Source organism: Erinaceus europaeus, chromosome 9, assembly GCF_950295315.1.
Source record: "Erinaceus europaeus chromosome 9, mEriEur2.1, whole genome shotgun sequence".
NCBI lineage: Eukaryota > Metazoa > Chordata > Mammalia > Eulipotyphla > Erinaceidae > Erinaceus > Erinaceus europaeus.
The window spans coordinates 45,755,985-45,779,114 of NC_080170.1; the positions used below are offsets into that span (position 1 = coordinate 45,755,985).

Sequence of the window (23,130 nt, forward strand, 5' to 3'; positions counted from 1 at the left end):
TTCAATGATCTTTACTTTGTCAGTGTATATATACCAAGATGATAGATTAGAATAGCAGTGGGACTTGAAAGCTGTTTGAGTCTTTGAACTCTCCATGAGAATAAAAGGCAGCATGGTTTCTTCCAGGACTTGCTCACAGAAAGAGTCCAGGGAGCCTGGGTATTACAACGCCTATTTCAGTGTCCTGTCATGTGTTATCCAGCAGATGCTGGCTCAAGTAACAGGATAGAAAAACAAGCCAAGTCTATATTTGCAACCATTATAAGAAACTGGCAAGGAGCTTTCCAATCAGGGGAACACCAAGTAGATGCATCCCAATGGGGAGAAAGTTTAGCACTCGCAGATGACTCCTTTAACGCAAGAGAAGTATTAGAAAACCTCATGTATATACCATTCCATAGCCTGAAAACTTCCAAACATGGGGCATGGGGAGGTGGCTCAGTGATAGAGCATACATTTGTGAAGCTCTAGATTCAACCCCTAGTACCACATAAGACAAAAATAATAGGCCATCAAAGATGGCAAAGAGATGCTCTGGTCTACTATCTATCTATCATCAATCTATCTATCATCTATTTTATTCAAAGTAATTAATTATCTAGGGATATCTTTCTTGTTTTAATATAGAAATAATGAAAAGATATTAAGTAAAAAATGGAACAGATCATATTTGCGTACTGTACTTAACAAAAGCTACATCTTCAAAGGGATTCTGTCATTTGCACTGAGTGGAAATTGGAAAGGATGGGGGAGGCATCAGTATGGAATCAAAGTGGGTCCACTCTACACTGACTTCAATCTCTATATGCCTGTGACAACAAACAAAGTTCCAACACAAAGGAAGCACAGCATATTTTCTTCAACACATTTCATGCTATGTTCCAAAAAGTATGACCCTTTATAAACTTCTCTGTGGGGGTGCTGAAATAACTCACTTGCTAAATATATATTTAAAAAAAATTTTAAACAAATAAGTCACTACAATAGTATACTGCTTTGCCATGTAACTACCCAGCTTCAGGCCTTGTTCCCATGGTATTGAAGGAAGCCTCTGTCTCTGTTTCTCTCTCTCTCTCTCTCCCTCTCTATTCCTTCTCTGTCCCTATCTAAAATAAATACACAAATAAATTTCTCTGTGCACCAAAGTTTGCATCTTACAACCAGGATCATATTTCATCCTCACAACAGTGTTGCAATGCAAACTCTCCTTCCTCCTCTGGTAGAGACAAAGGAAATGGAGTGTGTAGAGGTGATGTGACCTGTTTAATGTCACAAAGCTGGTTAGCGAGCTTCCCCAGAACTCTTCTTCTAGTTACTAAGTGTGTCCCAGAAACACCTACCTGGGCAGAAGGCACCCACACTCTTAGACACCGAGGAAAATACCACCCTGTAGACATCTCTAAGATGCTTCTTCCCATCTTACTCTATTTCTTGCTCTCTCTAACCCCTGTCCTCAGTCTGCCCAGAAAGCATGCATGCGGGACTTGGCTTTATACTGTGGACACCCTCTGCCCTACAGGCCACAGAGGCTGCATCATTTGGACTGCTAACCACCCAAGGGCCACACAGCCTGAGCACTTAGTGTGTTTCTTGGCGAGCACAACACCCTCAACATCAACATCAAGATGCTCAGGCCTGTGGATGTTCTCCCTTGTTCCAGAGAACATGCTTCTTTTTAAAAAGATTAATTGATCAATTATGAGAGGGAGAACCAGAGCATCTCCCTGGTACATGTGATACTGGGGGGTGAACTCAGGACCTCATGCTTCCAAATCTAATGCTTTATCCACTGTGTCACCTGGGCTGCTCAGAGTAGTACTTCTAACACTGTTCTAGGGCCTTGGGGATCTGGAGAAATGTGTGCACAGGGCTTTGCAGTCAGTGGAAACCCGACTGGTTAAGTATATTCAAAGTGAGCTAAAGGCATGGGATGAAAGGTTAAGGAAGTTCATGAGCAGGTCATTTCACTGTGGGATTTCGGGTTTGTGCCTGGTTGCTATGCAACCAGGTCATGTTAGCATATTTTTCTATAAATCTCAACTGTTATTCCCAAAGTGGAGATTTTTTTTTCCTTTTTCTTTCTTTCTTTTTTTAACTGGAGCTCTGCTCAGTTCTGGTTTATGGTGGTGTGGGGGATTGAACCTGGGACTTTGGAGCCTCAGGCACATGAGTCTCTTTGCATAACTGCTATGCTATATGCCCCCGGGATAATTTTTTCTTATACTAAAGTTTCTTTATCAATAGACTCCTTTCTCCAAGATGGGTACTAACTCTGCACATGCTAAAGAACATCCAGCTATGCTCTTCCACTTCTCTAGCCCCGCCTGGGCCTGAAAGGGTCAGGTCTGTGTAGACCTCTATGCAAACATCAAAACAAGGCCAAGGATGGAAGAGACACTGGGATGCTCTGTTATCCAGGTGGGGGTCAGGGTGAAAGAAATCCTGAATACAACCTCACTTAAAATTGAAATAACATACCTTCTATGTCAAGAGGTGGGAGAGAATGGGAGAAAAAGAGGACCAATTCCCAATTATGTCCACTGAAAGTTAAACAACTAACAAGCAGAGGTATGAACCCCATGAAAAATCAAAGCAGAAGATACATAGTTCTGTGTCTGCCCTCCAGTAGCCTGGCAGCAGAAGTGATCTCCCACAAGCTGGGAGCCTTCCCTAGCCCATTACAAACTTCAGAAAGAGTTAGAAAGGAAAACACACACACACACACACACACACACACACACACACACACACACCCTCAGGGCCGATTACATGCACTACTCACAGACACCAAATGGAATTGTCACTAGATGAACAAGAAAAAGATGTCAAATTAATGCACACTAGAAATACTACCCTATCTAATGAAGCCATCAGCAATTTTGATTTCATTTTTCATTTGTTAGTTTAAAAAAAAAAAAAAGGAGCACTTAGCTAATGGTTCTTTCACGCACCTCTGAGGGTGCTTCTTTAGCTTTGTACTGTACTTGAAAGCAAATGAGATTGGAAATAAAACTGCTCCAAACATTTGCTTTCCAAATTGTTTCTTTATTCAAAAGTTGAGAAAACAGCAAAACTACTGCTTTCCCCTAGCATTTTTAAAGGATTTATTTGTTTGTTTAATACAAGCGAAAGGGAGAACTCAAACATCACTGATACACACAACACCAAGGATCAAACTCAGGACCTCATGCTTACAAGTCCAGTGCTCTAGCCACTGTGCCACCTCCCAGGCTTCTCCCTCTAACATTTAAGGCTGGGCTGTATGCTTTGTACTATGGGCCCCTGCGGGAGAGAGGAGGCTGAGGGCAGGATGCCTAACCCCTTTTGTAAGATAGCCATTTCAACTTGGAAGCAGTTTTACATAGCCCAGCAGGCAGTGTAGCTCCAACCACCTGTGAGAGGGAACTAATTTACTGCCTAGCTGGGTGGTAGCTACAAGACAACATCCTGGAACAAGAAGGCCCATCTGGGTCTGGCCTCTGTGCCTCCCCCACCTCCAGACCCCTCCCTGTAAGGGGAGGAAGCAGGTTTCCCAACAGACGGGACTTCTGTCCAGGTCTCCCAGTTATTGATAAGCAGGCCTGAATAAAAACCCAGATCACAACCCATATTCTCATCTTAACGACCAAAGGCATATGTCCCAAATCAGTAGTAACAGCTCTGAACCAAAAGCAGCCCCCTATGCTCCAGATCAGTGAGGACTTCTAATACAGAAGCGAGAGAACTGAAGAGGAATTCTGAATCAAGATTCTGCGTGAAATCTGAAGACCACTTTTCCCCTTAGTCAGTAGTCAGCACACTGTTTCATTCCCAGTGTTATGTGTAAGCATGGTCCTACTCCAATAAACTACTTGATAGAGATTTTGTATATTAACAACATGCAGTATGCTTTAAAAAAAAAAAAAACTAAGTGTACCAAACACCCAGGCAAAGCAGAGATGGCAAAGATGCTCTATAGATTGAGAATGAGAGGGGCTGGAGAGACAGCCAAAATGGTTATGCAAAAGATTTTCATGCCTGAGGCTCAGGGGTCCTGAACACTTCCCTGGTCTCTTCCTTGGGCCCTCTCTCTCTCTCTCTCTCTCTCTCTCTCTATATATATATATATATATATATATATATATTTATTTATTTATTTATTTATTTATTTATAAAAATATTTTTAAATGATTGAGAATGAAAAGAAAACTACCACCATCCAGATTTTTGGAAATAGGAATCTTAAAAAGGGTATCTACCTAAGTATGGAGGAATTTTCAGGGTCTGGGCTCTAGAAAAATGTACTTTTTTCCCCTGGAACCCAGCCATCCAGCACTTCACCTCTCTCCTTTTTTTTTATTTTTATTTTACTTATTTATTCCCTTTTGTTGCCCTTGTTGTTTTTTATTGTTGTAGTTATTATTGTTGTTGTTGTTGTTGGATAGGACAGAGAGAAATGGAGAGAGGAGGGGAAGACAGAGGAGGAGAGAAAGATAGACACCTGCAGACCTGCTTCACCGCCTGTGAAGCAACTCCCCTGCAGGTGGGAAGCCGGGGTTCGAACCAGGATCCTTATGCCGGTCCTTGTGCTTTGCGCCACCTGCGCTTAACCTGCTGCGCTACAGCCCGACTCCCCTCCTCTCTCCTTTTTAAGGACATTTTGTTGTCTTCATTCAAACGCCTGCAAACCTCTGATCAGCTTCTGTCCCTAAGGGACCAGACAGGCGCAATCTCTTTGGAAAAGCTTAATCATCCCTAATTGAGCCATGATACTAACCCAAATTAATTAGACTCTGAGAAAGTTGTCAACACCTTTCAAGGTAACCCAGGTTCCAACTGCTCTGTCTCTTTTATAAGGAATAAGAGTTCAAGTTCTAAAAGCTTGACACTCTTCCCACAGCTCTTGAATAAAGACCTCCTTCTTCTCAAAGACACTCACACCAATGCCTTTTTATTTCTGAACCAAACAAATAAAAACAGAGCACCAGACTATAGGAAGGATCACAGAAGTTCCAAGTTCAAAAGGCTTATTTCTGTAGTGGCTTTACAAGCCAGCAATCTGGTGTCAGCTTCTAACCCCTTGGGGGCTCCCTGTCTCAGAAAAGTATCATGACTTGTTCCTGAAAACTAAGAGCAGACCCCACAGAGTGGAGGCAAGAGTCTCTGTTCTCAAAAACCATCAAATCAAATAAAACAAGTGGAATTAAACCTCTTAACTCTCCATATTTTGCCACTGAGGCTGTTTAAATACACCCCAAGTATCCATCCACTATATCCACTAATCTATCTACAAAGTTCTATCCATAACATTGTTACATTAATAACTAGCACCAAAACGTATAGCTTTTTTCATATATATATATCCAACATATTCTGACAAAATGCCTTTGAGCAGAGAAACACCAAGTCACTGAATGGTGCCTCTTAGTAAGATGACAGGTAGCATGCAGGTGTGTGTGTCTCTATTCCCCTCTGGAATGAAACAGCCTCAGGGACTTGACTTAAATTGAGTCAGTTATGAAGCTGAAATTGAAGGTGCAAATTGATAGTGACACTTCTTTTACATAATTCAACTTTCAAAAATAAGTTAGGATAGCCTTGGACAAAAAAGCAAGCATTACTGTCAAATTCTAAGTGTTCTTATACATATGTTCTGCTTTGGCAAATACACCACATACACTTGCTGTTTGGAGGATGGCCATATGTTCGATATGCTGAATCTATGCTTCTTTATTTTCCTTCCCAAATGTAATCCATAGAACATCCAAATGACTATTTGTCTCATCAAATTGCTTGCTACAATATGTGCTTATTTGTAGATTTTGAATCTTTTTTGAAAATCCAGTCACAGGCATTTGCTCATTAGTATACTATGGTGGGGGTGGAGTTAGAGTGAAGGCTTCATTCATGTAGAGACAGAATCATTTCTAAATGCATAAGGCACCTGCATGAAACCCAGGGAGCCATCCAGGTCACTCAACTCTCTAGTAGCAGACCTGGATCAGAATTGAGAACACAGGTCTGATCTTCAGCCAACATGCCCTTAGCTTCCTTGTACAAAGTCACATTCCCCAGTCATGTGGAAACAGTAAACTGAATGCTGTCCTGTTCCTGAATCAATGTGTATTTCTAAGATTGATGAGATGAACTGAAGTGTGAAACTTCTTTTCTCTTCAAAAAAATCTTCATTTCCTCACTCCTGTTCTTCCACATCCATACATTTAACATCACTGGCATCTCACAACCCAGGTAACTTGGTCTTGCCTATGATGAGGGGAAAAAAGTCATCGATGGAGACTGTGAGCATCACCAATGTGTCCTTCCCACACCTTTATATGAGCAACTATGTCTGCCTTGGTGGCACACTGATGGCATGAGAGATAAAGAAGGAAAAAGGAAGAAGGACAAAAGTCATCCAATAAAACTTGCACCCTAAGACATTGAGGGTTGTGAAGAAGGTGGGGTAGTAGCCCCCCCAAAAAAAAATAATAACAACCCAGAAAAGTTGACAACTCCAATGAATAGCTGCAAGCCCAGAATATTCAGTTGATTGATGAGTAACTCCAAGAGTTCTTGTTGAATTTTGTTAACAAGATCTGTGGTGGAACCTTGCCTTTCTCTCCTCATCCTCCCTTGAAGCCCATCACTCTAATTTTCTGAGATAACCTTCCAGTTGCACAAACTGCTAAGTGTGTGAAAATCTATTAGGACTATACTTTCAGGGAGGCGGGAGGTAGCTCAGTGGGTTAAGCGCGCATGGCACAAAGCACAAGGCCTGGAGTAAGGACTATGCTCTCAACCAAAAAAACAGCCAAGCAGGTATTCTTACTGAATTTAAGCTGTTTTCTTATCTACATGCATTTCTAAGTAAACAGATCTGGGGAGGCATTGTTAGAGGTTTCTGGGACCCTCTTATGACCTGACTTAGAGAAAGTATGTGATTCACCTTTTTACTAAATTGATGAGTTCCACTTACACTTATGGGAGAGAAGCACATCAAAGGAATCTGCCCACCTTGTAGCTTCTTCTGTTGAAAGCCTCCTAGAAAAGAAGAAACGTCATTCTTGGATATTTTTGAAACAACTTATCCCCAGTTGTTGCCAAGATTGGCTTGAGGGAGGGAAATGGGCACCAATAAAGATTGTACCTACAGTCCTAGAATCTATCCCCGTGAACATGCACATTTGTAAGTCACTGACAGAGAAACCTCAGGTTTTCAGTGCATAGACTTTGAGTCTAAAAGCAAAGCTTGGGGAGTCAGGCGCTAGCGCAGCGGGTTAAGCGCACGTGGCACAATGCGCAAAGACTAGCGTGAGGATCCTGCAGGGAAGTCACTTCACAGGCGGTGAAGCAGGTCTGCAGGTGTCTATCTTTCTCTCCCCCTCTCTGTCTTCCCCTCCTCTCTTCATTTCTCTCTGTCGTATCCAACAATGCTGACATCAACAACAATAATAACTACAACAACAACAACAAAAACAAGGGCAACAAAAAAAGAAAATAAATAAATATTTTTTAAAATAAAATAAAATAAAATAAAAGCAAAGCTCGAACATGTGCAAAACTGAATGATGCCAAGGTATTGAGGGAAAGCAACAGGGCTTGGCATAGCTCCTGACTCAGCTTCTTGCTTTTCCCTGACTTTCTTCACCTCCATGAGAGAAAGAAGGTGCCCTCCTTACCACACAGCTCGGTGAGGGGTGAAAGAGGTTCCCTCTGTGCTCTCGCTTAATACGATGCCTCACAGTGTAGATGAATCCTGGTTATCTACACCCAAGCAGACTTTTATTTCTTTTTATTAACATGGATGTACAATCCTAAGAAAATTGGGGAGTATAGTCTCACACCTATATGTGTATATAAGACTCACACCAAAGTTCCAGTGCCATCACCCCAAAGAGACCTACCCACCCTAGTACTGATCCCTACTCCTAGCACTGCTCCACTCTCAAATTTTTTCATTGATTTAATAAAGATCCACAAGACCACAGGATAAGAAGGATACAATTCCACACAATTTCCGCCACCAGAATTCGATATCCCATCCTCTCCATTGGAAGCTTTCCTGTTCTTTATCCCTCTGGGAGCATGGACGAAGGATCATTATGAGGTACAGAAGGTGAAAGACCTGGCTTCGTAATTACTTCTCCACTGGCGTTTATCCATGCTCCCAGCCTGTTTGTAGCTTTCCCTAGTGGGAGAGGGCCCTGGGGCCACTTCCAAATTTTTAGAGTAGCTTTGAATGTTTCCAAATTGAGAGCCAGACTGACAACTAAATAAAGCCAAGAAATATCCTTCAATGAAACTTTCTAAACATGATGGGTACTATCGTTTCCTTAAAAGTAAGGGATCAGGGACTAGGGAGATAACATGATGATGCAGTAGACTTCCATGTTGATGCCTAGGTTCAATATCCCACACTATTGTAAGCCAGAGATGAGAAGTGCTACAGTCAAGAAGAGAAAAGAAAGTTATCAAAATAAAGGGCCAGATAGCTCAGTCTGTTAGAATACCAGCTTGCAAGCCTGAGGCCCCAGAGGGCACAGGTTCAAGCCCAGCACCACCTTCATCCAGAGTGAGCAGTGCCCTAATCCTTGATCTCTCTTTCTCTCACACACACACCTTTCATTCTCTTCTCTCATGACAAATAAATAAATATTTAAAATATAATAAAGGGGGAGTCGGGCAGTAGCACAGAGAGTTAAGCGCACATGGTGCAAAGCACAAGGACCAGCATAAGGATCCCAGTTCGAGCCCCCGGCTTTCCACCTGCAGGGGAGTCCCTTCACAGGCGGTGAAGCAGGTCTGCAGGTGTCTATCTTTCTCTCCCCCTGTCTTCCCCTCCTCTCTCCATTTCTCTCTATTACAATAATAACAACAAAAATAACTACAACAACAATGAAGAAAAAAACAAGGGCAACAAAAGGGAAAATAAATAAATATAAAAAATTTAAAAAATAATAAAAGGAGGTGACTATACTCAGTTATACATTTTGACGTTTTGTCCCTCAGAGTACTGCTCAGCTCTGGCTTTTGATGTTGTGAGAGACTGAACCAGGGACTTTGGAGTCTCAGGCATAAAAGTCTCTCTGCATAACCACTATGCTATCTTCCCTACCTCAGTTACACTTTTTTAAAAATATCTTTATTGGATAGAGACAGCCAGAAATCAAGATGGTAGGGGAGATGGAGAGGGAGAAAGAAAGAGAGCCACCTGCAGCCCTGCTTCACCAGTCATGAAGCTTTCTCCCTGCAGGTGGGAACCAGCGGCTTGAACCTGGGTCCTTGAGCACTGTAACATGTGCGCTCAACCAAGCGTGCCACCACCTGGTCCCAAAAGAAAGGGTTTTGTTTGTTTGTTTACCAGAGCACTGATCAGCTCTGGCTTATGATCTTATGGGGGACTGAACCTGGGACCTCAGACCCTCTGGCATGAGAGTCTCTGTGCATAACCATTATGCTATCTCCCTCACTCAGTTACACTTTTTGAAAAGGGAAATGAACACATTTTCCTTCATATACCGAGACAGCACAGTTGTTCCCAAGAGGCAGGAATGTATGGTCCCAGGGCTCCCTGGTCAGCAGCTCCTTGGAGAAGACCGGGTCCCCAGCCCTGTATCAGGCAGCCATGGGGGATGCCCCAAGAATGCCAGGTGTCCCTTCTACTCACTTCAGAGCCCTGTTGGGTTTGTCGGGAAGAATGGCTGTGAAGTCACTACATGAATCTGACTTGTGAGACAAGCATCCCAGTCGTGTCCTCATCCCTTTGTTCCTGCAACAAGCACAAACACAGGTTGGGGGGACACAGTGATGACAACAGCAGGCAGTTCTAGAAAGGACCCTGGAGATGCCACCTCTGGAGCCAGTTGTGTGCCCAGCATCATCCTTCCCCATAGGGTCTCCTGAAGATGGCAGAATTGGAAGGAGAAACATCTATAAGGGTAAGGCATAGACTCACTCTCTGGCCTGTGCCCTGACCAGCAGAACAGAATAGGAACCCTCTCCTAAGAGTCTTGGTGCTTTACAGACTTTTGCAAAGCAAGCTAAGGGTAAGTCAGTGGAGGTCACTAGCTTGCAAGAATTTCTAAATTAGGATCCCCAGTAGGGAAAGAAATCACAGTGATTTCTTTAATAGCAATGCACATTTTGGTCTCCTGCAAGGATGGCAAAGTAGCAATGGCAGTGGCTCCTGACTATGAAAGTCCCAGAAGCGACCCCTGTACAGAGAGCAGGAGGGAACTCGCACGCCACAGGGGAGCACAGACACAGAGGGGAGCTTCAGGGAAGGTCCACTGGTACCAACTCCATCCCACTCTTCCCACAATCTGGGGAACCCCTTGCTGTTACAAACGAGCAGTCCTGGAGACTGAACCAACAGGACAACCAGCAGGTCAATAGCCCAGTAGAACCAATAGCCCCTCTGCTGGCTCTTCTCACTTGACCATGCACTTGAATTATCACTTGTTTAGGGTCCAGCTCCATCATTGTCCCAAAATTTCTTTATTCTATGTACTTAAAGAAAGAAAGAGAGGTATATCCAAGCACGGTTCCACCATTCCTGGTGCCCCCTTCAGTGTTATTCATAATGTTCTCATGTGATGATGGAGCTTGAGCCCAGGATTTCATGAATGGTTAGGTACTCACTCTACCCACGGAGCTAGCTCCCGGCCCATAATGTTGAACATCTTTTTTTTTTAAATATTTATTTTATTTATTTATTTCCTTTTGTTGCCCTTGTTGTTTTATTGTTGTAGTTATTATTGTTGTTGTCGTTGTTGGATAGGACAGAGAGAAGTGGAGAGAGGAGGGGAAGACAGAGAGGAGGAGAGAAGGATAGACACCTGCAGACCTGCTTCACCGCCTGTGAAGCGACTCCCCTGCAGGTGGGGAGCCGGGGTTCGAACCAGGATCCTTATGCCAGTCCTTGTGCTTTGCGCCACCTGCGCTTAACCCGCTGTGCTACAGCCCGACTCCCAATGTTGAACATCTTAACATACATGTTTCCTTTCCTTCATTTTTTAACTATGTATTTTATCTAATAGAACAGTAAAAAAAATGAGAGGGAGGGGGAGGTAGAGAAGGAGATAGACACTTGCAGCGCTGCTTCACCACTTATGAAGCTTTCCTCCTGCAGGTCGGGACCGGGGGCTTGAACCTAGGTCCTTGTGCATGTTAATACATACACTTAGCTAGGTGCACCAACACCCAGCCCCAGCATGCATGTTTCTAACCCTCACACTTTTCTTTTTCTAAAGACTAGATACGGATGTGAGGGCGATCTGGCTGTGATGTCTGTCACCCCATTGATCGCCAGGGTTGATTTGGCTAATCTGGCTGGCTAGGCGGGTGTCCCCTTCCTCCCTCACCGCTCCATGTGCGTCCCTCCCGAAGCTGCATGCTCAGTCGAAGTGGACGGCCTTCGGTCAAGGGTATACGAGTAGCTGCACTCCCCTGCTAGAACCTCCAAACAAGCTCTAAAGACTAGATACTTAAGTCAGTATCTATTGTGGTGGCCCACTGGCAGGTGATATAACTGTCTCTGACTTCCAACATGACCACCCCCTTTTCACTTTGGCCCAGAAACTGGCAAGCCCTGTGGGTTGTCTGTTTATGGAAATCAAGTTTGAATGGGACACAGGAACCCCCTGTGCCACACACAATATGGAGCGACTGCCAGGCACCAGGGCAGAGTGCACGCTGCACATGGACCACATCACCACAGAGTGGAAAATATTGACTCTCTGGTCCTGACAGACGGTTTGCTAACCTCTGACCTTTAACCATGGCAATCCCTGGTGTGGAGGACAAAGACAATTGGGAGGGGTTGAGATAATCATATCAGGGCCTCAGAGTAGCTTACTTACTACTCAGAAGGGACTGCCACATGCACTCTGCAACCCGTCTGCCTGGGCTCTAGTTCTAGAGGACACTGTCTTCTGTGGGCTAAGAAGGCTCTTCTGCTTCTGCACAGGTGTCAGAAGGCATCCAACTCTATCTCCCTTTACGTCAAATGGGTTCTCCTCCCTAACCTCGTCAATGAGCACAAAAATCGTATCCGACACACAGGGTTGCTGTCCTATTTGTCCAGGCTGTACAGCATTGCACCTCCACAGCTTGTCTCCAAGAAGCTTTCAGGACTGAAACTATCAAGTTTCTAGAAATATCCCCTGCCCTGCAGAACAATGGATCTGCACAACTGTGTGTCCACCTCCCGCCTTAGTCAGGTGCACAGTGCACCTCACAGTGGTGGCTATGTCCCTCCTGGGGACGGTTCCCTCACTGAGCAGTGCCTAGGCCAGAACCTGACTGCCAGTGAGTCAGTTCACCCCCAGTAGCTCGGGATCATCAATCACAGCATAGTCACGTTGACGCCTCCAAACAGCAATTCAGAGGATTTCCCAAAATGGCAAATGCCGCCAGCCTTCTAACAAGGAGTGGCAGGGACCCATGGAGATAAAAGGGGAAATTTGTCATCAAGGTGCCTGTGCTCCCCAAGACATTTGCAGAATTCTTCCACATAAATGTTCTTTTTTGGAACAAAATGGCTTGAGTTATCCATCCTGTCTAGATAATAACTGCATGATGGCCTGATTAGTTAGCTCTGAAATCATGGGAGCACATGCAAGAGACAAACATAAAAGGGAGGGAGGGAAAAAAAATCTAAGCTGGTCTTCACACTTTATCTCTTCCCCAGTAACTCAAAGGGGTTCCTAAAGGGTTCAAATAAATGCATGCAATGTCTTACCCCATCAGTCTCACTGGTGACAAGAGAGGCTGACACCCAAGATGGGTCCTGTCCACAAGGTAAAGGCTCTGCAAGAGGCCCCAGGGTGGGGCATAGGAGGTGGCACAGCCACAGTGCATGGGACTTGCATGAAGTCCAGAGACACCACATAGGCCAGAGTGCTGCTGCAGTTCTCTCCCTCTCTTCTCTCTCTCTCTCTCTCACTCTCTCTCTCTCTCTCTCTCTCTCTCTCATTAATAAATAAACCTTTTGTAAAACAAAATTGAAAAAATAAGCCCCATGGGGAGGGCAGCAATCCACAGGAGGCCTGGGAGACATGCCAGTAGATGTTCACCTTTGGGATCTAGAACAGTGGGGGCAGGAGACACAGGGAGGCACAAAAAAAAAAAAGACAGAGCCATAGGAGAAGACAGGTATGCTTACCTGCGTGGCATCAGCAAAGCGGCCATGCAGGCCCCCGGAGTGTGGCACCCCTTGGGCTGGTCTGTAGGGATGTTAGGGCCAGGGGTCAGGCTGCAGGGCACAGGGATAGACCCTGTTGCCTCCTCTCACCTACAATCAGAGAACCTGCTGTAAGAGGGGGCCCTCTCTGACCTAATGGCAATACTATTACTCTTAGGGGACTTCCAGTCAATGCAATACTCCATTCCCTCCACACATACCCATCCCCACTACTCTCCCCCTAATCCCCGCAGACATGCACAGCCAGGGCCATAAACCACAGACAGGAAGGAACCTAATAGGGGGCTGATGCATACTGCGGCCTACTGGCCTGTGTCACCTATCTCCAGCCATGGCCAGCAGCAGTGAAGTGGGGCATGTGCTTCAAGGGAAGGAGGCATGGCCTGGCCAGCCCAGATGACCGTCTCTGAGTGGGATCCCAGTAACCACCCAGTGTGTGTGTGTGTGTGTGTGTGTGTGTGTGTGTGTGTGACTGGTCCAATACTGGCTCAAAAATCACCTGGCTGGCTGTGAACCTGCCTCCCACCTAGCTCCCAGGGAATCCTGTCCTGGGGGTGGGAGCACAGAACCTGGGGGTGTGGAGGCAAGAAGGAAGGATGGAGAGCACCTAGGGAGGTTTGTCAGGCCCTGCCGCTACTGCACAGCCTGGGCTGGCTCCTCTGTGGGGACCATGGGTCCAGGGAGAAGGTCCCTCTTCCTCTCTTTCCCCAGACAGATGCTGACAGACCTCACTCTGCTCAGAAAAGACCCTACCAGACCCAAAGTGAAGAAGACACGGGACAAAGACATGGATCATCTCTCTGGAGAGTTCCATTCTCAGGGCCTCAAATCTTTTGTTCCCATGAAGACAGCAGCCTTTCCATAAAGGCTTCCCCTGAGAACTCCCGTGCCATACACAGAATCCACTTAAACAGAAAACCCAATTTATATAGAAAAGAACCCTCCATATACCAGTTAAGTGATTTTGATATTACCCTAGACATTTCACAAATACTTATGAAAGTAACTCCTCTAATAACTATAACTAGTGAGTTAGAAATACTGCTTTGTTAATATAGAGAAAGTAAAACACACATACGCGTATATTAGACTTTGTGTGAAGGCTTGTCCTCAGGACACTTTTCTGGAACTTTGTCCCCCAACAGCAGGGGCATTTCCTTCATCTCTGCCCCATGTGAACCCCAGCTTGTCCCCAAGTCAGGCAGCCATTTCCAGCCACTGGAGCCTCTAGAAATTTGGGTTCCTGGGAGCATCTATGGCCCATGGGCTCCTGCGGGGTGGGGGTGGGGTGTGTAACTCCAAAAAAGACTAGGGGGTCTCCATGATGCTGGGACTGAACAGAAGCAGAGACAACTATCTCCCCCACATGGCAGGCAAGGTTACAGGAGACTGGGGTAACTGAGCCAGCTATCACTGCCATGTGGCTCTCTCCGCTCCCCTTGCCCACACTGGCCAGCCTGTGCTACTCAGCCATCTGCCTCTTTCTCATCTAAGTCCAGTTCACCATGGTCCTTGGATCTTCCACTATCCCTTCAATTCAGCTTTGGGTTCAAGAACATAAGAATCTGTAGGCTGATACCCCATTAAACCCTCTTAAGTGGGACAGAGGTAGGGGATCACCCAGAGCCCAAGCTGGCTGAGGGTGTGACTGCACCTACAGTCCTCCCACCCTTGAGGAGGACATTAGGTCACTGGTGAGTCTGGGGCAGGAAAGAGGGGATGTAATGCAAAGAAATATTTCAGGAAAATAAATAAAAAACAAGGTGAAAAGCAAAGCAGCCAAGATATATAGAGAGAAGCAGAGGCAGCAAAGAACCTCCACGGGAGAGGCAATCAGTATGCAGGGAAGGCAAGTTAATTAAATCTGGAGAATGCCATCAGCCCCCGTGGGCACCTGGGCAGGAGTACGGACAGCCAAGCAATACTCACTGTCTCTGGCCGCTCCTCATGGCCTGCAGGTCTCTGCCAATGGGCTGGTTCACGGGCTTAGGAGCTGTGGGGAGAGAGAAGAGCATTCTCTGAATAGTCAAATCCTTGGCGGGTGAAGGGCATGTGTGCACGAGCCCGGGCACACACACGCGCATGCACACACATCCACACGCGTGCCTGCACAGCACACCTCCCACCACTTGAACCGGGCAGTGGCTGAAAGCTCTTCTCTCGGCTTATCTCCTCCAGGAAACACTGAAGCAGCTATACCCGGTGGACCGCTGGACTCCTGGGCACAGCTCGCAGAGCATCCAGCCTCCTTACAGGATGCAAGAGGTCACCTGGAGCTCCTCCTGCACCTTCCTCCCCAGCCTCCCCAACCTGATTCCCTGCAGCCCAGGGAGAAGTGCCCACAGCCCCCAGCTACCTCCTCTGCACCCGTGCAGGGGACTGAGATGCAATGGGTATTAACTCTTCCCAGCCACTGAGGAGGTGAGAAGCAAGAGTCTGTCTGGGTGGGGGTGGGGGGGCTCTCTTCTGAGGAGCGCCACTGCTCTGCCTGTGGCTGCTCTGCTCAGGGGAGCAGGGAGCAGAGAGAGATCTTGGCCCAGACAGCAGCTGACAACAGGAGCCACTTGGAATCACATCTCCTAATGAACCAGGAGGAGGGGGGCTGTCTTGCTGGATGCAATGTGATGTGATAAATGCAGAGAGCGAGAGAGCTATGGGGCAGGTCACACATCTAAATTCCACCTCCTTTCTCCCAATATCTATTGTGCTGTGCTACCAAGCCACACAGCAGAAAGCCCTAGAATTAGGTTCCTCTCTGCCACATCTGACTGTCTCCCTATGCTCCAGAGGCATCCGTTCCCCAGCCAACTGCAGGGCTCCTCACTTCTTCCTGAGAATTTTCCACCTCCCCCAAATATGTATATTTCCAACTCCAGGCGCCTGCCTGCCTGCCTCTCACCTGCTCTCTCCGACAGAGGAAATTCACCTCTCTCCCTCATCCATCACCTAGCAACTTCCCCCTACTTGTGACTTTTCCCTTTGTTCTGCCTGATCTGCACATTTTCTCCGTTTTACTCACCTTCTGCCCTTTCCCCGGCAAACCACCTTACCCACAGGGGTTGCCAGCAGCCCGCATCTGAGGGCTGTCTTGCTGCTTGCCCTAGTACAGGAGTTCTCTGAGTCAGTCAGTCTCACCTAGGAATGTTCTAGGAATGCAAATTCTCAGGCCCCACCCCCCAACCAGAATCAGAGACCCTGCGACTGGGCCCCGCCCTGCAGGTGGATCTGATGCTTGTCTGCTCAAGGCTGCAGCCAGCTGCCCTGGGTGGAGCTCACCTCCACTCCTTCCAGCTCTGCTTGGGAACTAACTCCAAATGCACCTGCCTTTCATTGCTGCTCATCACTCTTGAACCCTGGAAGGCAGCAGAAAACCCCCACTGGAAGTAAGAGCTTATAATCTAGATGCCAGAGTTTGTGTGGTTACCTTTAACAAGGGACGATGCATTTTCATCTCTTGTCACTCAACCCCCCCCACCCACTCCCTGGACCAGAGTCAGGGATATCATCACATATCCCAGTGCAGATGAAAAAACCGAGGCCAGGAATGAATGGGAGGGGTCTTTCCAATGAGACAGAAGGTGTAAGCAGCAGCACAAGGACCAGAGCATGTGCTCATGACTCTTAGAGCAGAGCTTCTCCTGTGACATCAGCTAGGCCGGCTCAACTCTCCCAGCAAAACCACTGGTGGGAACCCAACTCCCAGCTCAAGGTGGAGTGACTCTGCCACAGCCACGCGCTATCTGACCAGAGGATGGAATCAAAATTCTGATGCTGCCTCCACAGTGACTCACTGTCTCTCTCTGAAAATGTCCACAGGGCCCCTCTCTTAGAAACTTAGTGTTATAAAAGGAGCTAAAAGTAAAAACCCTGGGTTGAGGGTGAGGGTGGATGTTCAGCTTGATTGGGGCGGGGGGGGGGGGGTTAGGGGGATGGGATGGGATGGGACACAGTCTTTTGGTGGTGGGAATGGTGTTTATATACACTCCTATTAATTTGTAGTCATACAAATCACTATTTAAGTAGTATGAGAGGAAAAACTGATTGAACGTCTCAAACTTTTTAAAGCACAGACTGAGTCCTTTTAATACATAGGCTGAGTCTTTGATATGTTAAAAGCTTAGTCCAGGGAGAACAGAAGCAACCAGTGGTATAGCTATATACAAATAAAGTCAAAGCACATAAAATATGGTGCGGGTATGTATGATACAGCAAATCCTAACAAAAGAATTTTTCAAAGTTAACCCAATTGCCAAACAGTGTGATTATAGCAATAACTATCTATTGTCTTCTTAAGCCCTAAGACAGCAGGAACCTCCCATTTCCACTATAGAGCCTATATTTCCCCCAGTCCTGGAACCTCTGAGGTGGGGCTCACTTTCCTGCATGCTTCTCTCAAGTTAGACCAAATGATATTGCATCAGCCGATCCCAACCTAATCAATGCAATGAGTACCACCTCAGCATGCTTCACTTCAGACTGTGTCCAGAGACATCAGGCATGGAATGCCAACCCTTCACCCTCATTACTCAGGTGAGACCTTTTCTTTCATGATATTCTCTAATTCCATTCCAGCAGATTCACTTCCTAACAAAGTCCCAAAACTTAGATATAGACCAGGTCCCGTAAGATACAGCATATGTTCACATGTATCCATAAATTAGGGGAAAATATATACCTAAAAGCAAAAATACACAATAGTCTGTAGTGAGTCAGTATCAAGTTCATAATGAAATAGTGTCTACTTAGGCTTAGATACCCTCCTCACCTACTTCCTATTACAGTTCTTTCACTCACTCCAAAGCTAACCTTAGCAAAGCAAGGACTGCAAAAGCTGATAAGGGCAAGAGGCTGGCATACTTCAATGATGACTCTTTAGTCACTTTAAGGCCACTCCATCAGCTGGAGCCCTAGTCAGCGAGTCCTGAGATTCCCAAGCAAATATGATGGGCCTAGACCTCGAATAAATCCCTCTCTCCATTGTTACCGTTCATTTCTATCAGGAACAACAAAATAGACCCTTTTGTGGGGCCCCATAAAACCTTGCCCTCAACCTGGATCGACAATGGTAGAGAATGTTCCATCCTCTGAAGGGAGAATGGACAACATACTCTAAGCTACATCTGAGGAAGATGGGTAGAAATTGGGGCAGCATAGAATGTTCCTACTCATGACCACAGAATGTGAGCTCAGATCTAGAGGGATGCAGAGGTCACATAGGCTCCTAAGCTAATTATGGGCCCCAGATCACATCAAATCGATGGGGTTTACAGTTAACAATGTTTATACCCCTCTCCCATGTTAAAGAGCTACTCTCTTCCCTGATCCAGCTTTCTGGTCCTTTTTCCAGCCATGACATCATCCCCCCAGACAATAACTTGGATCCACTGGCATATCAGATTTCAGGCTCAGGGGCAAAAACAAAAAGGAAAAAAAAAAAGAACTAGTATAGTCACAGGCCCTTTGGAATTTAACTAAATTATGCCTACTAGCAATCTATAAAATGGAGGAACCCCCCCCCCCCAACTCTTCATCTGCACTATTCCAGCCGTTAGGTCCATGATTGGTCAACATTTGTTTGGCTTTGTGTGTTAACTCTCTTGTCAACCACCAGGTTGATGCTAGCATGATGCCAGACTTCCCTGGAAGACAATCCCACCAATACATCCTGAAGCTCTGCTTCCCCAGAGCCCTTTCCCACTAGGGAAAGAGAGAGACAGGATGAGAGTATGGATGGAAGTGTCAATGCCCATGTTCAGCGGGGAAGCAATTACAGAAGCCAGACCTTCCACCTTCTGTATCCCACAATGACCTTGGGTCTATACTCCCAGGGGGTTAAAGAATAGGAAAGCTATCATGGGAGGGAATGGGATACAGAGTTCTGGTGGTGGGAATTGTGTGAAGCTGTACCCCTCTTATCCTATGATTTTGTCAATGTTTCCTTTTTATAAATAAAAAAAATTATTTTTTTAAAGGAGCTGGAAAGCAGCTCATAAGCCCTGCCTGGGACCCTGATGCTAGTGGAGGACATTTCACAGGAGCATAAATGGAATCCTTTCCATCCTGACAGGCTCCTTCTAGCCAGTATCATAAGAAGCAAGTGCATAAATGACCCGGGTAAGGAAACCCCACTGACCACTGTTTTCCCCGATGTGCACAATCTCAGCATCTGATGAGTGCTTGGTACCAGGTGCTATGCTACATGCTGCACTGGAGCTTTCTCAAGCTCTCTCCAGACATTCTCCAAGGGTGACACCTTCCTCACCTCCACTGCACAGATGGAAACTCAGCACGACTGTTCACAGAGGTGGCGCCCCCATGCCAGTCTCGGTGCTTATAGCCTTAGCTCTGCCTGTGGCTCCACCACAAAGACCTCCTCCAAGCCTCCCATTCTCCAGTCTCAGGAAGCACCTGGGATCCAAGGGCACCAAGGGGACAGGAAAAGGTCACCACAAGAGGAAAGTGAATAGCACACACCACGGATCAGAAAACCTCATTATCCTGGAATGCCAGACTATTATTGCCCTAAGAAGTCAAGAAGTCAACCCAAATGTTTAAGGTTGATAACACTTTCAAGAAAAGACCATACTGCAGAAGTGAACGCACATCTGACATAGTTAAAAAGCAAAAAAGAGGAGGCTGGTGGTGGCACATCCAGTTGAGTAGACATGTTAGAATGTTCAAGGACGTAGGTTCAAGCACCCAGTCCCCACCTACGGGGGAGGGGGGGGGGAAGCTTCACGAGTGGTGAAGCAGTGCTGCAGGTGCCTTTCTTTCTCTCTACCTCCCTATCTCCCCATTCCCTTCTCAATTTCTCTCTACTTCCATACAATAAATGAATAAATAAAATGTTTTTTCAAAGAAAAAATTTTAAAAGACAAAAAAGAAACTTGAGTCCAATGTTTTGTTTTGTTTTTTAACAGAAGCACTCCTAGAGGAATGACCACACAGCACCCTGGTTTGGTCCTCTCTCAGGGGAGAATGTGACTGTCTTTCCTATAGATGCAGGTGCATATAGAATTATGGAGGAGGGTTAAGCAGAACCAAGGGTAATCAGTTCTGTGTGGTTCTGAAGATGAGAGCAGGACAAGAAGAGCAGGGTGGAATACTAATAAGGAGATCCCTCTTCTGCTTGAATTCCACATCCTGGGCTCAAAGCCCAGTCCAGGAACACCAGCTGCACTTCTGGTCACAGCTCCTGAGCTCCTGGGAGAAGATTGGGCATAGGGCACCTCTGCTGGCTGTGACACGTGGCTTTCCCAGGGAAACAGTCATCCCAGTCCGACCCTGCCTTTCCCTCTCTGCTCTTCATTCTCCTCCCAGGAAGCCCCTTTCCAGGCAGCACCCACTGCTGCCTCTCTCCATGAACCAATGCTTGGTTCCTGCCTCCCTAGAGCTCCAGGTTGCTGTTCTAGGGCCTGCTGGACAACTCCACCTCTTGTCTATACACAAGAAAACAAGTCCCTTCCTTCCAAACCCTGCTTCCTGCAGGCTGCCCTGTGTCTACATGTGATGTGGCTCTGGCCTAACCCTGCAGAGCAACCCATGCTGGTACTGGAAGCTCCTTTTCTCCCTCCCTCTTGCTGGACTGTCATTATATTTCCGAAGTTGCTCTCAATATCATTTCCGCCCATCACTGGCAAAGGTTCATCATAGGTTAGTGGGAACCCGATAGAGAGCATCCTTCCATATCCTCCATGATAACTAGGCCCCTACACCCACACTCTTCCCCCCAATCATATCCCTACACCCCTAAGACACATTCCCCCTCCACTAGTTAACTAAAGAACAGAATCTCTACTGCAGTTCATCTATATGGTCACCTCTGGTGGGCTCTGCTGCAGCTGCCTATCTGCCTGACTCTCAAACAGTTCAGCGCGCGCGCGCGCGCACACACACACACACACACACACACACACACACACACACACACCTCTGACTCCTCTATGTAGTTCTTCTGCCCAGATATCCCCAGCCTTCCCTCTCAAATTCTTCTTAAATCTGAAACTTCAAGCCAAAGAATCTCCTTTTCAAAACTCCTTCAGAAGCCCTTTGAGGGGCAGGAGGCACCTGCATCCTAGCATCACCCCATTGCTATGTGAGTCTCTGACAATCCACCCCTGTCTGCAGTTAGCCCTGTGATTTACGTTTCCTGAGACTCCCAAATGGCTGTGATTCCCAAAGGCAGACTCTCTGACCTTCTGTTCCCCTCACTATCAATTCTCATCACCTCCAACGGAGCAGGCATTTAATAAATGTCGGCTGGATTCGATTTTGAGTTCCTGAGAAAAACCCTGCAGTCACCGAGGATTCCTTAGGGCAGAAGCTCCTTGGACTTGGACCATCTGAAGGTCAAGACAGTAGTCTATTTAGTGCTAACAACACTCAGAGGCACCTGAGGCATTCACTAACTCAGGACCAGGGCAGAGTGGAATCAACCTAGAGCAAAAGGAGCACCTGGCTTTGTCACATAGGCCAGAAAAGTGTCATTAAGCTGATGGTAAAGGGAATTACAGTCTGCAGTGTCATATTTTTAAAAGCTATGATAATGTGGGGGGAGGAGGAGGCTCTTGGCCAAATACCCCCCTGTGTATTTATTTAATCAACATCCCACCTAGGATAACACCACATTAAAGGCTTTTAATAAAACAGTCATTTGGATATTAGATTTGAATTCTGGTCATGCTAAAGCTCTTCCGCAAATCTTTTAAACGCAATTTCCACTTTGTTGCTTCCTGGTAACAGTGGAAACATGAATCAACATATGCTGCATTGATTTGGGGTTTCCATGGAGACTGGAAGGACACAGGGAAGGGAAGGGAAGGACACAGAGAGGCCACTTAGTCCAAAATTCACCAGAAAGAAAGGAAGAAAGAAAGAAAGAAAGAAAGAAAGAAAGAAAGAAAGAAAGGAGATCTCAGTTTCATTCCTCTGAGAATTCGCAGCCTCATTTCCTGTTCATCAGTACAAGCATCCAGATATTTAATTTGTAATGAGCCTGTTCAACTTCCCACAAGGAATATCAGAGGGGACAAGTCAGCTGCTGAGGGTGTGGGCACATGAGGTTTGCAAAGAGAAATCAAGAAGCACATGGCCTGAAAAAAGAAGACATGACCTCTGGTCCTGATGCTACTACTAGTAGATTTGTGCAAGAACTACCCTGGCTAGCCATGTGGTTACAATAGACATAATCCAGAGCTTTACATTTCCCTTTCCTCCCCTGTAAAACAGAAGTTAACATGCCTGCCATGTCTATTTTTTTAAAGGTGGTTACAAGAAAGAAACGAGAAAGTCTGTGGGAAGGAAAATGCTTTGCAAATTCTAGAACATCATTCCCTCTTACTGCATTTGCTGATGCTCTGAGAGTCCCTTTAAAAGGGAATTCTGCCAGGGAGTGAGCGAATGAAAAAAAGAAAGGAAGGAAGACAGACAGATGGGGAGTAAGAGAATCAAGAACAGCCCTGACCCCATTCAATAACCATGAGTATCAAACCCCACGCCCAGCTTTGCCATCTTTGTAACTGCAGGCAAACTACTCTCCTCTCGGAGTGTCATTTCTAATATGAGTAAAATGAAGATAATGGCCCAATGTTGTGGGCTTGTTACAAAAATTAAACTGGATCATGTAATCAGGTGTTTAGTACAATGTTTGACAAATAAGAAGCAACTGTTTGGTGTGAGTCAATATCATTAACTGTACAAATGCTTCATCATCTGTATAATGGGGATTGAGTATTCTTAGATGATGTCTGCTCAACTCTTTGATAAGCTCGGGTGGGGGGGAGCAATAAATAGACTACTATTTGACGATGTATTTTAAACACCTACTCTTCAATATGATATAAAATTGGATGAAACACATTTGTAAGGACTTCAAATTTCCTATAAGACAGGAGTATTCTGTACTCTTCTGCTACCTATTTTTGTTATTATTATCTTTATTCTTTCTA

At 45.9% G+C, this 23,130-nt stretch overlaps 1 protein-coding gene across 8 annotated transcripts in view; it reads right to left on the reverse strand.

Moving 5' to 3' along the window:
- RGS8 (regulator of G protein signaling 8) overlaps positions 1-23,130 on the reverse strand; it is a 43,003-nt gene that overhangs the window by 11,844 nt on the left and 8,029 nt on the right. The window contains exons 1-6 of one of the 8 annotated variants that reach the window (XM_060197801.1): positions 15,540-15,859; positions 15,113-15,176; positions 14,262-14,453; positions 13,145-13,273; positions 9,647-9,748; positions 6,956-7,020 (exon numbers count right to left, since the gene is read on the reverse strand). In XM_060197801.1, coding sequence (XP_060053784.1) covers positions 6,956-7,020; positions 9,647-9,748; positions 13,145-13,170 — 193 coding nt within the window. In that variant the 5' untranslated portion in view covers positions 13,171-13,273; positions 14,262-14,453; positions 15,113-15,176; positions 15,540-15,859. The other 7 variants (XM_060197800.1, XM_007525834.3, XM_060197797.1 and 4 more) reach the window with 7 other exon arrangements.